This window comes from Ictalurus furcatus, chromosome 1, assembly GCF_023375685.1.
Source record: "Ictalurus furcatus strain D&B chromosome 1, Billie_1.0, whole genome shotgun sequence".
Lineage (NCBI taxonomy): Eukaryota > Metazoa > Chordata > Actinopteri > Siluriformes > Ictaluridae > Ictalurus > Ictalurus furcatus.
The window spans coordinates 18,500,652-18,518,801 of record NC_071255.1 but is presented as its reverse complement, the minus strand read 5'-3'; the positions used below and the strand labels follow the sequence as shown (position 1 = coordinate 18,518,801).

At 40.0% G+C, this 18,150-nt stretch overlaps 2 protein-coding genes across 6 annotated transcripts in view; one reads left to right on the top strand and one right to left on the bottom strand.

The window, feature by feature from the left end:
• The window catches only part of trak1a (trafficking protein, kinesin binding 1a), a 44,761-nt gene extending 32,153 nt beyond the window's left edge, over positions 1–12,608 (top strand). For all 5 annotated transcript variants that reach the window (XM_053630773.1, XM_053630748.1, XM_053630764.1 and 2 more), the window contains 9 exons: positions 2,798–2,928; positions 3,056–3,130; positions 3,262–3,399; positions 3,948–4,024; positions 4,304–4,534; positions 4,643–4,962; positions 6,817–7,152; positions 8,754–8,856; positions 10,162–12,608. In XM_053630773.1, coding sequence (XP_053486748.1) covers positions 2,798–2,928; positions 3,056–3,130; positions 3,262–3,399; positions 3,948–4,024; positions 4,304–4,534; positions 4,643–4,962; positions 6,817–7,152; positions 8,754–8,856; positions 10,162–10,918 — 2,168 coding nt within the window. In that variant the 3' untranslated portion in view covers positions 10,919–12,608. The remainder of the gene's footprint in view (positions 1–2,797; positions 2,929–3,055; positions 3,131–3,261; positions 3,400–3,947; positions 4,025–4,303; positions 4,535–4,642; positions 4,963–6,816; positions 7,153–8,753; positions 8,857–10,161) is intronic.
• Positions 12,609–15,453: 2,845 nt separating this feature from the next.
• ccka (cholecystokinin a) lies at positions 15,454–16,390 on the bottom strand. The gene is made up of 2 exons (XM_053634104.1): positions 16,016–16,390; positions 15,454–15,754 (listed from the first exon to the last, which is right to left on the bottom strand). Exons 1-2 carry the CDS (start codon positions 16,263–16,265, stop codon positions 15,633–15,635), a joined length of 372 nt encoding a protein of 123 aa, XP_053490079.1. The 5' UTR covers positions 16,266–16,390; the 3' UTR covers positions 15,454–15,632.
• Between the last annotated feature and the right edge of the window lie 1,760 nt (positions 16,391–18,150).

Below are 18,150 nucleotides of genomic sequence, written 5' to 3'. Positions count from 1 at the left end.
CTGTGATGTGCGGCAAAAGGTTGTTGAGCTTCACAAAATAGGAAGTGTCTATAAGAAAATAGCACAAACATTGAAAAATGCCCATTTCCACCATCAGGGCAATAATTAAGAAGTTCTAGTCAACTGGAAATGTTATGAATCATCCTGGAAGAGGAAGCGTCTATATTGTCTCAACGCACTGTGAAGAGGATGGTTCGAGTGGCAAAAAAAATCTCCAAGGCTCACAGCTGGAGAATTGCAGAAGTTAGTTGCATCTTGGGGTCAGAAAGTCCCAAAAACTACAATCTGAAGTCACCTAAATAACCACAAACTGTTTGAAGGGTATCAAGAAAAAAGCCTCTACACTCATCCAAAAACAAACTCAAGCATCTTCAATTTGCCAGACACTACTGGAACTGCAAATGGGATTGGGTTCTATGGTCAGATGAAACCAAAATAGAGTTTTTTGGTAATAAACACCAGAGGTGGTTATGACTCACACAGAGAGGTAGCCATATGGAAAAGTACCTCATGCCCACGGTTAAATATGGTGGTAGTTCTTTAATGTTTTAGAGCGGTTTTTCTGTCAGAGGACCTGGACATTTTGTTAGGATACATGGCATCAAGGACTCTATCAAAAATCAACAGATATTAAATGAAAACCTGACTGCCTCTGCCAGAAAGCTTCAAATGGGCCGTGGTTGGATCTTCCAGCAGGACAATGATCCAAAATATACATCAAAATCAACACAGAAATGGTTTACTGACCACAAAATCAAGGTCCTGCCATGGCCATCCCAGTCCCCTGACTTGAAACCCATAGAAAACCTGTGGGGTGAACTGAAGAGGAGAGTCCACCAGTGTGGACCTTGAAATTTGAAGGCTCTAGCGAGATTCTGTATGGAGGAACGGTCTCAGATTCCTTGCCATGTATTCTCCAACCTCATCAGGCATTATAGGAGAAGACTCAGAGCTGTTATCAAAGGGAGGTAGCACAAAGTATTGACTAAAAGGGTGCCAATAATTGTTGCACACCTACATTTAACAAAGATTATTTTTTGATAAATCTGTTTTTTTTGTTTGATATCCATGAGAGCAGAGTTGTTGTTTTTTTAATACAAACAAATTCTAATAAAAGCTTAAGTTTAAACAATGAAGACAATTTTTCAGCCGCCTTTGCACATATTTACCAAGAGTGCCAGTATTAGTGTAGGGCACTGTACATATACATACACCATGGTCTGTCTGAATACTCTATTCTGATTGGCTGGAAGGTGTATGTTAAAACCACATAATGCAAGGTAGTTCGTCAGTTTAATCACCTACCTATAAACAACTGTAACCATTTTCATTAGTTATTTCATATACAGGTCGTTGGGTCTAGAATTCCGCCTGCTCCAAGTCATACACAGAGATAAAATAGTGGGATAAGATGGCATTTATTTGAATTAATTATAATAAATAGTTATTTTAGAGAGAGAGCAAAGAGATTGTGTGCCTGTGTGTGAATTGCCTGCGTCTGTGCTGTGTCTCTACTAATAATGAAGCTGTGAGTTTAACTACTGTATGTAACTGTAGGATTCTATGGTTAGTTTTTTATCGGCAGCGCGTTAATTTACAGTGATTACACTGACCTGGAACTTCCTGTGTATTAAATGGTTTGAATACGCACCTTCCCAGCCAATCAGAACAGAGTATTCAGACTGAGACTACGTTTACATGAACAGCAGTAATCTAATTATTGACGTTACTGAGTAAGATAATAATGTGATTAAGGTGTTTACATGAGTCGCTTTTAGAATTCTCCAGTCATGTTCCCGTTTTACATGTTTTAGAACATAATTAGATTAACAGCCCGCGTCATTGCATCACCGTGCCACGCCGTCCGACGTCCTCCAGGATTTCACGTATCAACATACAGTTCATCTTTGTTATGGTACCGTATACAGTTTTGGGTGTTTTTATTTAATTTTTTTACGAACGCTTTAAGTGCAGTTAATTATTTGTCATGCTATACGTGCTAATAGACAACTGCTTGAAACCGTGGGCTGCATCTCAAACCGTGTACTTAGAGTCTATATAGTAGCCGAGATACATGTATTTTTCCCCACTACAGGCCTATAGTAGGAAAGTATGCGGCTTGGGACGCGGCCGAACTCTCTTGTTCGCCGTAAAACTGCCGTGTGTGGTCGTGTCCTGTCACAAAATGCATTGAAAACTCTCACACGATGTTCATAATGTGATTAAGGTGTTTACTTGTCTGTAATACACGTCCATAATGCGACTAAAACAATAGTACTCCACCTGTCTTAATTCGATTAGAGCTTAATTTGAGTATGACCTTAATCTAATTAAGGTAAGTAAAAATTGCTGTTTACATGGTAGTTTCTTAATCAAAGTATCATCTTAATCGGGTTAAGAGTGGATTATTGTTCTCCATGTAAACGCAGCTACTGTGGTGTGTGCGTGTACACAGTGGGATTTTTGCAGGCAAACGTCCAAGGCAAGGCTATAAATACAATTCCACTTTTTTTTGTAAAATATATTTGTTAAAGTATTAATGTTAAAGTATATTGCTGGCAGATAAACTACATCTTGGCTAAAAAAACAGATCCTTCCTCATGTTTGATTCATGATCCTGTTGCTTTTTTTCCTTTTAACGCATTACTGTCTTACTGTGATATATTTGTGCAATATCATCCAGTAATGTGAATTTGTCAGTGAAATATGAAACATCAGATACAGATTATAATGAGGTCTTTATCAGCAAAGAAGTTGAATCGAAAGTTGAGTAAGTTTTCTTCTTCTCCTCTCGTAGGGGATGCTAACCTACAGATCTCGTCACTTGCGGAGGAGCTGGCGAAGAAGACAGAAGATGCCTCCAGACAGCAGGAAGAGATAACACACTTACTGTCTCAGATAGTGGACCTTCAGAAAAAGGTTAAATGTGTAAGTGCTTGACTTTATCGATGGGTTACAGTCTGCTCCTCAATCAGCCTTCGTGCTTTTTGGTTCTGTTTGGGCATCTTACAGGGCTATAGTTGATGGTGTTTTTGTGTGGATGTGTGTGTTGCAGTACGCAGTAGAAAATGAGGAGCTCACGCAGCACCTGGGAGCTGCTAAGGATGCCCAGCGACAACTCACTGCTGAGGTAATGTCAGCGCTTTAGCCACCAAGAATAAGCTGCATGTTCAAACCTCAGAAGGTTTTAGAAGGTGTAGAAATGGCGTTGGTAGGATACATTCTCCTTAAGATCACTTGGCTCTTTGTTACACTCTATAGTTACAGGAGCTGGAGGATAAGTATGCAGAGTGTATGGAGATGCTGCATGAAGCCCAAGAGGAGTTGAAGAACTTCAGGAACAAGACGGTGCCTCAAAGCACACCGCGCCGCTTTCATTCCCTCGGCTTTTTCCCCATGGTGAGAAAAAGAAAGTTCCACAATAGGCTGATTTTATAAGTGTAAAGGTAATAGTTTGCTACTGTATAGACTCAGACAGTAGGACTTTTTTTTGTTTTGTTTTGTTAAATGGCATTTTCTTATATTAGGAAAAATCAGATATTCTTCTCTGAAGGAAAAAAAATCACTTTATTTAATGTATACTAATGACAAAAAAGACTTTAAAATCAACGGAATCAATGCCTGTTTGTTAGACTTACTACAAGGTACTGTATGTCACTGGAGTGATGACTTCTCTCTTCTTTCTAGGTCTAGATAGGTTATATTTATATTTATGATTTTGCATAGCTTCCTGGTGAGTTTGCATGTTACTGAGTATCCATGTAAGTATAGCTAATTATGCAGAGAAGAAAGTATGAGAGGCTGATTGTATCCCATGTTGTCCTGAGGCTGTACAATGTCAGAACTGTTCTGTTGCTTGTGGTTAGCCAGCTGGATGGTGTAAACGACCGTTACATAAGAACCAGAAACACCTATTCCCAGTATCTAATGCTGTATGTATGGAACAGGACTCCTTAGCTGCTGAAATTGAAGGGACCATGAGGAAAGAGATTCAGATGTCTGACCCGGAAGTCGAAGATCAGAGGTATCGGTATAACTATACAAATGCCTAAAATGCTTTCAGTTTCTTTTGTATAGAGTATAGTATAGATTTGGTATACAGTATAGATTATAGAGTATAGTATAGAGTAGAGAATAGTATAGATTTGGTATAGAGTCTGGTTGGTGTCAGTTATTGGCGTAACTTTGGTTTCAGTTTTGTCTGTTACATGCACACAAAAATACACTTTGTGACCTGGGTTTTTTTTTGTTGTTGTTTTTTTTTGCTTGTGTGCGCGTGCGTGCATTCCCCCCCCCCCCCCAGATTACACCCAAAGCGAGTCTTCCAAACAGTGCGCAACATTAACCAGGTGGTTCGCCAGCGCTCACTCTGCCCCTCCCCCATGAATATCCCAGGCTCCAATCAAACATCATCCATGAATTCTAGGCACTCCAGCTGTATGAGCACGCCCAGATCCAGTGTTTATGGGGGAGAAGGGAGTGTCATGGACAACCGCACCAACAGCATGTTGCTGGAGAGCCACACTCCTCAGGAGTAAGTAGGAGAGTGTGATTTTGGATATATATTGTTAATCCCCCCCATCCCAGGGTTTTCCCCTTGGTGAAGTAACATTTATCTTCTTTCTCTCGTTTGGTCCTTCAGTTCAGAAGACTCGAACAAGAAACCCGGTACTCCTGGCACACCTGGATCTCATGACCTGGAGGCAGCGCTACGGAGACTCTCGCTTCGCCGTGACAACTGTCTGAGCGAGCGGCGCTTTTTTGAGGAGGAGAGAGAACGCAAGCTGCTGGCACTAGCCATGGAGAAGAGAGAGCCATGTGGAGACAGTGATGGAGAAGGAGGAGGCTCGCTCACCCATTCAGACAGCATCCTATCTCTGGGCACTCTGCACTCGGTCTACTCTGTGTACAGCAGTCGCTCCTACCTGCCTGAGAAACTGCAGATCGTCAAGCCTTTGGAAGGTGACCAGAACAAAGGCAGGCCGGTGGCCCTGCAACTCTTAGATACACTCTGGGCTCTAATACACCAGCACTCAGATGACCTCTCCACACAGCACTCCTTCTATTTCAGACACGCCCAGCCGCGCTGCTGGTTCGAGATTTAGCCACTCTCTGTGTGAACGCACACACTCCTATAATATGGCTTTCTGTCTGTAACATGTGCAGCAGTGTGCAATTATAGAGAGAAACTGCACTTTATAGCTTTCATTATGAATTTTTATCATAGATAGTGAAAGGTCTGATATATTTGACGATGTAAATCCTTGTTAGTTGAGGGGTGTGTTTGTCTTTAACTAATGCAATAGTTTCTTATAAAATCCAGTAATACGTCAGTGCTTGAGAACAGTAGAATTAATAATGCCACTTATCAAATTCAGCTCGCTACTCCCACCAGCTGCTAGTTCTATCTCATCGTCTTCCTCTTTCTCTTTAAGTAAAAGCAATTATGAATCAAAATGATAATTGTATATTTAAGTGTAATTGAGTCAAATGCAAATGTTAAACCTTTTTCTAGAGGAATACAGACACTTGTTTAGCACTGGAGCACTTGCATTATATGAAATTGTGCTTATGTAGAAACATGATCCACTTTTGTGACACCTATCAGCAATAAATAATGCAAAATATAAAGAATAATGTTTTCATTTGACTCATTTTCATATAATAGTCTTCAGCATGACTTTGCTCTCTGGTTGGTTAGGTACAGTCCATTTTTCTTTCTTTTCTCTTTTCCTCCTGTTTTCTTTTCTATATTATTTCATCCTTCAGTCACGTTTCAGTTTGCGGTTTAACCACCATAAGCATCTTATGTTGTATTTCAGTCTGTTTTTAAATTCTTCAATAAATTCTGCCCTTATTTTCTTACAGTCCTCCTCTTCTCTCTTTTTTCACCCCCCTATACTGTCTGTTCCTTAACCCTCAGAGCAATGCCTGCATGATCAAAACAGCATCAGCTTTGACAATCTATGGCACTTAACATTGTTTAGCTGAATAATACAAAACATTGTTTTTGTGTCACTTTATTAGTGGCAATAGATATTAGGTTATGTTCAGTTGCAGTTTAATGTATGTGTATTTTAGATCAAATAGTGTTGCAGTAAACTGACGCTCAGGAAGTACTTTTTTTATTCATTTTAAATCAGTTCTACAAGTAAGATGGCAAAATGTCCCTGGGTTTCACTGATTTGCCAAATCAAACGTTCAAACTCTGCTGATTGTCCAGGGAATCCTTTCATCTCCCATTACGCACAGCAGCAGCTGTGTACGTCACCCCAAAGCCTGTTCAAAGACAATAATTAGAGAATTTCCTGAGGTTACAGTCATTAAGGATATTACAAGTATAATATCCTTCAGTTTTATGCAGTGTTGTGGGATGTTTAGCGAAGCAAATTAGCTTCCCTTTAATCTGACAATTTCTCACCTCCTAATCATGTTTATTGTTTATAACTTTTGACACTTTATTTATTTTTTTAGGGACCTGTTTTATTAGTTTGAGTCTTTATTGCTCAGACATTTGCGAAACAATTTACCTACTATGAGCCAATTTCTTCTAAACCTTAAAGTATTTTGCGTCTCACGTCGTAACATTTTATAATCTTTTGAATCATGTCATTCCTGTAATCTGTACATGGGGTAATTATTAATCTCACGACTTTTATGCTCAATTACTGTTAACGTTACCATTCTGAATCAGTATCACTAAGGCTAATTATGATTCTTCTTTATTGAAATCTGCTGACATCACACAGCCATGAAGTACAGTGCAGCATTTTTACACGCTTCTGTCTGATCTCTGCTGTGTCTGATTTTTCTCAGGGTCAGCGACTCTGCATGCATGGCAGCAGCTGGCCCAGCCGAACCTCGGAGGCATTCTGGATGCTCGGCCGGGAGTAGTGACCAAGGGCTTCCGCCATCTCCAGCTTGACCTTGAGGAGGTCTATAAGTTCACAGACTTGGAGGAAGATGAGCCAGGAGATCATCAGATCTCTCAGCCCACTCTCTCTACCTCAGGCCTGGGCTCACTGCCCTGTTCACCAAGCTCCAACCTCCATCGGCAGCGGGAACAGCGCCGAGGAGAGAGACGAGGGGCAGAGCCAGAGCTTCAGGAGATGGGCGGAGATGCACAGGATGAGGAGGAGGAAATGACCTCTGGTGAGGGAGTGTCTTTAATGTAGACATGAGGGTTGTCACAAACCCCACCCACTGCCCGCACCCAGCCAAACCCAGTGGAATGTAGCAGCATGCTGGGGACATTTGCCTGTTTGTCACGTGTCTTATATCTGTGATCCCTCTCCTGTTACACAGCGTACAGTGAGCTCACAACTACCTCATCCCTGCCTGCCGTGTGCCGTCACCGTGGTTTTGAGTATAGTGATTTTTTTTGCTTGTTGTTGTTATATCTGTACTTCGTTTTCATGTACGAATCATTTATTTTCTCTTTGTGCTCTGAAATGAGAATGGCGTCTTTGAAAGAACTTTTAAAGAACACATTGTAAGCCACCTTCATTTCGGGGATTAATTATGCTCCCAGTCTTGTGTATTGATTTACCACATATTATAGCTTAATGATGCTAGTGTGGAGAGATTTTAGTGCAGGTGGTTATTAGTGTTTATTATACAAGTTGTACCACTGCTACCATGGGCTTCATTCTCATTTCCTGCACTCATCTAATTAATTTACTATCTATCAAAATGCCTTTTTTTTCTTAGTGATGTACTTCACTTTGACGGTGTTAGTGAGTGTGAATGTACCTCAGCAAACTATACCTGCTTCACAGCAATCCTTTTCAGTGATCCAGTGACTCACAGCTACTTTGCACTTTCCTAGAACTAAAAGGTTGGAAGCATCCCTTTAAGAACAGGCTATAGGATAGTGAAGGGCTACAGAACGCGAGTGTGTGTATGCAACCAGACGCGCATACTCACTAAGTGAACCTTCGAGCATGGCTAGCATCCAGGAAAAGCTCATTGAGATAAACCTGTATGTTACATGGTCGCATGTCGGCATTCTATTAAAAACGGAGTGCGCTCTGATTATACTTGCTCACATGACTGAGAGAGAGCTGAAGCACTTCTCAGTGGCCAGTAGGTCACATTCACACCCACTAACACGCACACACACACAGGTTGTCCAAAAAGTCTCCATACAAATGAACACTTTTTTTAACAAAATGCTTCCAAAATTTTTACACAACTTATTAACAAATTCAAAAACGACGGAGTGTTGTGGACCACCCGAGAAGTGAACATCCACAAACATCTGCTGACGACGGCACAACTGACCGTGGTGCTGGTATACTGTGTATGAAGACTTTTGGGACACCCTGTATGTAGCGTCGCATATTCATTTACTGTCTTGCAAGCATGCAGACGTGTACTTGTTCCTCTTTGGCAATATTATCATTCCACTTTTTATCTGTATGTGATGATTTGAAAATCATCCTTGTCTAATGATGATCCTGCTTCTTGCCCATCCTTCTGTCCTATTCTGTGAATCTGTTTAAAACTGTATCAGAATAAATCGAAGCAAGGACTGTACTAATTACAAAAAAAAGGTTCACTGCATGTATCTGATCCAATCTTTTTACCTCAAGTTTCACCGTTTTCTTTCTTTCTAATAGAGTCTATTACAGGAGGTAGTGCGTATTTTAGTTTTCAATTTCTGATGCAGTTTTAAGCCGTTCTTGTGTGTGTGTGTGTGTGTGTGTGTGTGTTTTAGATGTGCACTAATGTATTTCTCTTGTTGTTCCCAGTTCATTTTCCTGGTAAATGTATGTCTCACACAAATTCTACCTACACCTTCACTACCTGCCGGATACTCCACCCCTCTGATGAGCTGACCAGAGTCACTCCCAGGTGAGCTCCGCACATTTCTTCATCACCACTAGAGGGTGCCTACGACTCAAGTATTCCTTTTAGTCATACCAGCCAATCACCAAAACCGTTTTCATTATGTTGCTTTTACACAGAGAGCTGGGATAATTCACAGGTTCTATACCTGTGTTTTTCTCACTCCTTCCCTGAGAAACCTCCAGCCCAAAATGCCTACTCTTTTTCGACTAAAGTCCTAGCAGGAAAGACCTCTGTTTTTGTATGCACTAGGAGAAAAATATTTATGCCAAATGATGAATGGTTTTGTAATAATCTCTTGCTTCACTTTCTTTTCCTAGTGAAGGAAAAGCTCCCAGAGAATACAGCACGGTGTCAATGTGATGCAAGCTAGAGACCCAATTTCTAATCAAAAGAAAATAATGCGCAATCCCACAGACTGAAGAAATTCTTTGAAAAAACAAAGACTGCTATGACAGCAACAGTCTGTGAAACACCTCGCTTTATATTAGCTTATACGTTGTTTGAGTTCAGGTTTCTATAAATGAATTTTTGATCCAATAATATCACAGAACACATCAGGAATTGTTGCTGCTGGAAAACCCCTTATTCTATGAAGATTTATAGCTATATAAAGTTTTATTAGAAAAAAGGCATGTTAATACTTTATTACAAATACTACCCTGAAAAATGAATTCTGTACAAACAGAGGTGTCGATTGTTTTATTATACTTTAACATTGCTTTCCTCTCAATTTCATAATGGACACACAAAAACAGTGAGGATGTTTTTAAATGTGTAGTGTGATCAGAGACAGTTGCCCAGATGTGTTGTGTAGCAGCCACACAACCTATACAATTGACTCTCCACAGATCATGTGATGGTGAGGAGGAGGAGGAGGAGGAGGAAGCAGCATTTTACCATGTTCTGGGCTTAGAGCAGGTTCTCTGAGCCACACCCACTCGGGTGGTCTCATGGTACCAGCATGATGGGCCACAGACATGATGTTGACATGCCTTTCTAACCAAACTTAACCAGTCTGACTGTTTTAGAGGAAGTGCCTCTAACTTCTCATTCATCTTTGACTGGCAGTGTGAAGGTTACATGCGACACTGCCAATGTGGTTAAAACTACTTTTCCAGCCTTGCGTTGTGCTCTACGGTATTTTGGCTAACGAGTTTGATTATTAGCATTGTCTTAAAGACTGCAGGACAATGAGGAGTGATGCATGACACCTGTGTGAAAGTGTTTAAATTATTGCCAGCAACATATTTCTGTATGAATCTTGAGGTATCAGTCTAAGGTCCTTTTTTTTTCTGTCTTCTATGTCAGTGTGATGGTAGCAGGTCCCTCCCTCGCCTCCTGTGTGATGAGCATCAGTAGCGTGCACTCTACTCCAGCATCTACCCCCTGCACGCCACGCCGTCTCAGCCTGGCTGAGAGCTTCACTAATCTGAGGGAGCACACCAAGACCACAAGCACCTCTCTGGGCCTGGTGCGCCTCCTACAGGATAGTGGGATTTCTGCAGCTGTCTACAACCCTCACAGCTGGGACCGGGCTGAGAGAACATCTAACAATTCACAATCTGTTTCAAGAACATTCCCCACTGCCCCAGGCCTAGACACCATGCCCTCGACACCTCCAAACTCCCCCACCCAATCCAAGCCCAGCAGCCTTGTGCTGCCTATGGACTACAGTCCCTCTGACCCGCCTTACGAGAACTTCCTGGCTTCACGGCCCGCCAGTTCCATTCTGAAGGAGATGCGAGGAGCAGAGGCCAAGCTGTGCACGGAATCCCAGTGCCAGACAGAGATGAGCATACACAATCTACGGCTTTTGGACAAGGTGAAGCGTTTCAGACTCGGCCCAAGAGCTTTGACTCCAGGTCCTGGGCTCGGTTTAGCCACGCCTTCTTTTGGGACCCAACCTGGGCTACCCAGCCCCATAGCAGGACTGACCGGGATTCGGAGAAACCGGAGTTATCCGGTTATGGTAGGGGCCAGTATGGCGATGAAGGGACTGGGGCCACCTACTGAAGACTTGCTCCTACCCCCCAAACCTAGACAGGCTAGCCTCAGTGAGGAGTGAGCATTGCTTCTCTGTCAGTCATCCTCTGTATATACACTTAATAAAATACATTATTCTCATGACACATCGACTGTGCCTATAAAAGAGATTTGTATAGATTTTGTATAGCAGCTGTAACTGTAATACCATTTTATTACTATTATTTTGTCATGCATACAGTGCAATTCAGCCAGAGAGACCACAGCATGTCTTTGATTCTTTCATCCCTGTACTGTGTAATTTGTGGAATAATTGCACTTCTGCATTACAAGAAAATGTAGCATAAGGCCTGTTTGTAAGCACTTTTTTGATATTGACTACTTTGGCATAACTGTGCTAAAAGACCATATCCCTGTAATCTTGTGTGGTTAATATGATCTTCCTGAACTCAAAGCTCCTCTGGTTGGCATTTTGTATGAAAATCTGAAACACTAATAACATCCTTATACTAGTCCTAGACAGAACAATAGTGTGTTAGCGCCCCAGTTAATGTGACTAATTGCAATCCTTTCTGTGCCCTCAAAACAATCTCATATTAAATTATTAATACCCTTTTAAAGAAAAAAGCAATTTTGCTTGCCCACATCATTATCCATGTAAATGCCTACAACATCCCTATATAGCTGTGTATTCACAGAATATGAAATCAAATAGTTTGTTGTATAATGCTTATTACAGTGTAATAAACATATGAATAGCCCTTTAAAATGGGCACTGTTAGGAAATCTGTAGTAGCACAAATAAGGGCACACACTGTACTGTAATTTGTCCAGAGTTGTCATGAAGAGCTGTAAGGAATCCGAGATTTGGGGGGTAACCAATGTATTTCTAAGTGTGTGTTAAGTAAATGCAATCGATTAACGACGTATAAAATACTCAAAGGCAGTATAGTTACAACCTCTTGGATAATAAGAGTCCAGTGCTTCTGATGGAAACAGTGCAACTCTGCAGATGTTTTGGAAGACTCTGACCAGTATTGTTTTATTTAAAAGCTGTAAAGTGTGTGTGTGTGTGTTTTTGCTGAGAGGTCATTGCTCTCTAAAGACTGAACTGTAAGCTTTAATTACATTGTGTGAGTCTGTCCTTTTGACAGCGTTATCATAGTGCCTGATGTCAATAATTTTATTATTCAACCCTATTTTGAGTGACTTTTTCATTCTGAAGACTTTGCCTCAGTAAACATTAGTGTTAACACTGTAATTAAGGTGTTGGTGTCACCCTAACAGGAGCGTTTTTAATTTTGTAATGCGGTGCTGAATATATGAAGGATGTTTTAATTCTCCAGAAATGATGTCTAGAAATGTTGTCTAGTTTTCTAGAAAGCACATACAGCCATTCATTTGGGTCAGAACTTTTTTTTTTTTCTTCCCTAATCATGTTCTTAGTTGCGCCAAAAGGTTTTCTGTTTAAAGAGGTGTATGCACATAACCTTGACTTGAACATGTTCGTGTTGAATGTATTGCAGGATCACGGAGGTGTCATACGTGACTTAACGTTCATTGCAGTTACGAGTTTTATTCTCTCAGACTGCATAAAGGGAAGATTTGCCACTTGTACACTGTAAATTGTAAAGATAGAAATATGTTTTTATACAAAATATCATAAATTACTGAATAAATGGAGGAATGTGAGAGAAAGTGTCAGAAAAATCCTGATTTGTTTTCAGGAATTTCGAATACAGAAAAGCTCATAAATAAATAAATAAATAAATTAATACAATTGTTTTGTCTCTTACCCCCCCCCCCTACATATTACATAGTAGTGTAATGTTTAAATGCACTTCATTACACTCGGGATATTGACCTGTCTGAAGAGAGCATTTTATTTGATGTTACAGGTAGTCACAATCAGAGCGGACTCATTTGGGCTATCTCGACTCTTTTTGGATATGAGCCCTAATCTATATCCTACACCAGAAACTGACCTAAATCAGAGGCATAACATCAGCCTGTTATCAGTGTTGATCAGTTTTTTATTCACTGAGCACTGGGAGCAGGTGTGGATGATATGTGAATGACATTCATTCTTGACTGTCATTGAGCACTTTAGTGTGGCATTTGATGTTCGAGACCTCTGGGAATAAAGAAAGATAGATGAGATATTCCCTCAGGAGCAAGGCTTTGACCATCTACTGCTCATTACATGAATTAATGAAGGGAGAAATGTTAATGAGTTAAAATATACTAGTTCATACGTCAGTAATTTCTCCTAAGTGCCAGTCCCACTTCATAGCTCTCATTCATCATCTTTTTTTGTATTAAATTGGAGGCTTATGATATGATAACATCAGAGTGATAAACACTTAATGCTTATGAGTAGCAGCTACTTATACAGGTCATTCACAGTATAGTGTAATCCACAGTGAAGAGAGTTTATTCATGAGGAGATTGAATTACATGTACATAATAGGTGACCTAGCTATGTTTTAATACGGGTGAAAACAATTTGGTTGGGGTTGGGGGGTTTGATTCCTGCTTCTGCCCATGTGCGTGGAGTTTGCATGCTCTTCCCATGCTTTGGGGGGTTTCCTCCCCCAGTCCAAAGACATACGTTGTAGGCTGATTGGCCTCTCTAAATTGTCTATAGTGTGTGAATGGTTGTTCGATTGTGCCCTGTGATTGACAGGGTGTCCCCTGCCTTGTGCCCCGAGTCCAAGGGATAGGTTCCAGGCTTCCCATGACCCCATGTAGGATAAGCGGTACAAAAAATGGATGGGAAAACTCTGTATTTACCCATTTTCATTTTGACCTTTTGAAGTCAGTGTTAGAAATCTCAAATGCCATGAGATTTTTTTTATTTGATCTTTTACCATTGATTCATACAGGATAAGATGTGTCCTCTGCCTCCCACATACAAACGAATATCAGCCTTTAAAAATCCACCTTTAAATCTAAAGAAGCATGTTGAGGTAAGTTAGCTTTAAGTTGAGTGCATTTGCTAACTAGGTTTGTTTTTGCTGTTAATGCCACCTTAGCATTCAATCCAGAGAGTCATTAAACAAATGTTTAATGTTTAAACCAAATTCTTAATTTGTCTTAATTAGCAGAATATTTATTTGGTTGGTTGGTTAATTGACATTGATTGATTGGTTGAATGGTAAATTATGAATAATAATTAGTACAATTTTTGCTCCATATTTGACACAGGAATTTGACAACATCCCCATACTTAAGTTTCTCTGTACTTTTTTCATTCCCTGGTTAAAAAAAAAAAAAAAAAAAGGCAATTAAAATGTAATAACGTCTCTACAGTCACCTAAGCTTTTCATTGAAACCAAAAAGTTCAGTGACGATGGTGGAAAGGATAGCTTGGGAATTGATTCCGATTTGTTTTGATGCCTTAATGAGCTCCCCAAGGAATTCACTGCCAAGTAAATCTTTAGTGATGGCCTTATTTTCCGCCATCACACTGTTGTGAAACTGTTCTCTAGGATGTTGATGTGCTTGTGGATGCTTCAAGAGCATCTTAGATAATCAATCTGTTTCGTGCTAATCACAATGCTGGGAAGTAGTCGTATGTGTATTAGTGTGAGGACAGTCGGAGGCAGTGTTTGAATTGCTGTAACACATCTAATTGCACTGGCAGCAGGTCTTTTCATGTCAGGATAAGTGCATGTGCACGCATGTGTTTGCGCATGTGTGGGTGTACGTGTGCTTGTCTGGGTTTATTGGTTCACTTTTTATTGTCTTAATTGAATGAAACCCTTCTCATTGAGGCACACCTGTGGCATAATGGTGCCTTTTGTTCTCTATAAACTATTGCTCTCTCTCTCTCATTTGCCATCCTGCAATTCATCCATTATGTGCTAACTCAAGTGGTGTACATAATAGGCAGCATGAGGTTACGTTCTAGTCTGTCTGTTTCCAGCTCCGTGCTTGTACAAGTAAAAGCAAGCCTTTTATTGCCTGTGCAGTGAGCTTTCCCTAAGGCTGTTAAGAGAGAGATGCCGAAAGTCATATACACTAGTGCTGCCACTTTGAATGATCAATAAGTGAATGTGTTTTTGTGGTCATTAACTGTAAGCTCTCTGCCCTAAGCACTAAACACATTGTTATGCTGGTCTCCACTGCAATGTGGAGGACTTTAGTCTGTCACTTCAGTAATGTTTTTCATGTAATTCCGTAGTGGTTTGGCTCAAATCTCATTAGTAAAGTAGTAATCAAGAATACCAAAGTCTCAGTCTTTATCGCAACCTTCTCTAGAGCTGTTAAAGCTTCCGCTCTAGCATGCATGCTAATAGGATCTAATCTAATCATTGTTTCCATGACATCACATTTGCTTTTGAATAAATGTGGGATCTGGTGCCGCCGCCGTCCTTCTAGTTTTGTCGAATTCATTATGTTTTAGTGTGATGGCATCATACAAACTTATAGACACCAGAGAAAATACAGCTGGGTGAATGAGTTAAGGCAATGATTTATTCTCAAACAGCTATCATATTCTCTATGCTAAAGCAAAATTGTACACACAAGAAAATAAATAAAACAGACCATATTACCAGTCACCCCCCCCCCGCCCCCCAAAATGTGAGTGCACGTAAAATCCATATGAGTTACACATACATATTCATATATTGCATCATCTTCATTATACAAATTTACATCAGAAATAAGATGAAGAAAGGGCACTCCAACAATATCATGAATGGCAGGGAGAAAAATTTAAATGGATCTCTCTGTACATGTGGTTGGTTGGTTGGTTGGTTCCTTCAAAATGATGATTGGGTGATTGGATATTACGAAGAGTATTCATACTCCTCAGCACTCCGACGGCCAAAATCCATCCAGCCCAGGTAGTCTCTGTCCTTTATTCTGTGGTTGGACCTGCTGTTGAGGGATGGGCTTCTGCGGTATGAATCTATGACGAGGAGATGGGTGAATCCTCTGGTTACAGGTTGCAGGAAAAAGCAATGTATAACATGCTATGATATGACTATAGAACATCTAAATATGGTTTATGTCGAAAAATGCTCATGCGTAACAAGAATTGTAACAAGGTCATATAAGGTGCTGTAAGATGCTACCTGTTCTCTGTTGGTATTTAATACTCAAAGCATGACTATCATCAGAATATTTATGAATATGAATGGTGTGTAGCAAAGAAATGACACTACCATACCTTTTCTGGAAATGAGTCTGGCCAGCAGTTCATTCAGCCTGCGCACAGCGTCCTCCTCTACATTCTCTTCCTGTGTTTTAGACAATAATGTGAGCTGGCCACTGGGGGGCACTGCAAGGGTGTGGCGTGTGTGTGCATCTACAGACCCTCCATCCAACTTCCCTTCTTCCATGAAGTGTGTGGGGTGAGAGAAGCAGCTGCTGCTGGAGAGAGCCACCAGCAGCACTAACACACAGATTCCAGTGTTCATGCCTGAAGCACAAACCCAGAGAAAATGTCCTTTACTGGCAATTTGTATTATAAATGTAATAACCTATTTCCCCTAAGCACTACAGCACCAAATAAGGTTTAGAGTGTTCACATAATATTAACACCAACTTGACACATTCATATGACATCAAATATAACCTCATAACTGTAACAATTAGATTCAGTCAATATTGACATAATAGGCAAATTATTTACTGAAATGTCAGTGCTTGGAACTGGATTGTGGATTGACACCTCTTAATATACTATATGCTCTTGATGAGAATCAAGGCTATGTCCTTAAAGCCTAGCTTTCCTTTCATAATCCCATTAGGTATCTTTATTTTCATTACTTTTTAGAACATTATTATTATTATTATTATTATTATTATTTTCTCAAAAAGAGTAGCTGATCTGCAGCTGATTAGCATATGAGGTATATGAGCCTTTCTATAACACAACTGCGGTATAACCAATATATTCTATTGTCTGAATAATAATTTATATGATATTAGAAGAATTAATATATGAGATTAATGTTCTCACACTATTCCAATTATGTCTGATTGTAAAAAAAATAAAATAAAATAAAAATAAAGTTATTAAAGCAAATTTTCTTCAAGAACTAAAAATGGTTAAATGAAGAAAACAAAAATCTAATATATGTTGTTTCACCCAATTCAACACAATATTCTAAAGAAAAAGAGAGTAAAACAAATACCTTTGCACTGAGACTGAGGCTGTGCAGCAGAGAAGAGCAGCTGGCGAGACAGGAGATGGAGTGAGATGATGTGCCGTGCTGAACCAATATGAATGAGAAAAACTTCAGCACACTGTGCAACAGCGGCCCTTATATACCCTTCTGCAGGGGGCTGGCTTTGTGTGGCCCGCACAGCACCAGAAGCACTACTGCCTAGTCTGTGTGTGTGTGTGTGTGTGTGTGTGTGTATGTGTGCACGCATATGTGCATGTGTGTATATTTGCGCAAGCCTGACGCAGAATGGAGTACTTTATTTTTACAGGATACACACTGACATCGTCACTCACAGAATTGTGTTTCACTAGCACACACACACACACGCACGCACGCACACACACACACACGCACGCACGCACACACACACACACACACACAGTGGCCTCTATCAGAGTTGACTCCACTACTATAAATGTCAACTAAAGTATGACACTTTTAGGATGACAATTCTACCATTATTTCATTATTTATTCAGCCAAGTGAAAGAAAAAGGGGTAAAAATCCTACTTTTGCACTGAAAATGTTGATTTGAAGAAAAATGATTCGCTTCTCACATAAAACCAATTTACTTTTACAATAAAACCAGTAAAAGATCAAGATTGGTGGAATGAACATATTAATAATTTTCAACATAACAACACCTAATCATTAGTATTAGATACTGTATAACTCTTTAACTTAGATATAATGAATTTATGTCATAATAATATAATGTTTAGTGTTAACAAGCTCAAGAAGAATGCCCAAGAGTAGTTATGGTAAAGACTGGGGGTGGAGTTAAGGGGTGGCCTGAAATATCACTGGCCATCTCAGTGACCACTCCAGAACTGATAAGTTGTTGTTTAATTGGAATTTTATAGAACAAGCACTATTGAGTCATACAAGCATGGGATTTCTGGCAACGTGTCCATAAATGAGTTTTTCCTTTCATTTTTAAATGTGTAAAGACAAAGGGAAACAAAGCTCGGGTTGAAGGGGGAATGCATACTCATACCTCTAAGATATGATCTGGCAACCCCCTGATAGAAACATATATTTTTTTATTGGTAATACAGTGTTTAACTGTGCTGCACCACTAATTTCACAAAAGGCAAAGCAAAGACATGTAGCCACAGAAAAAAAGATCAGA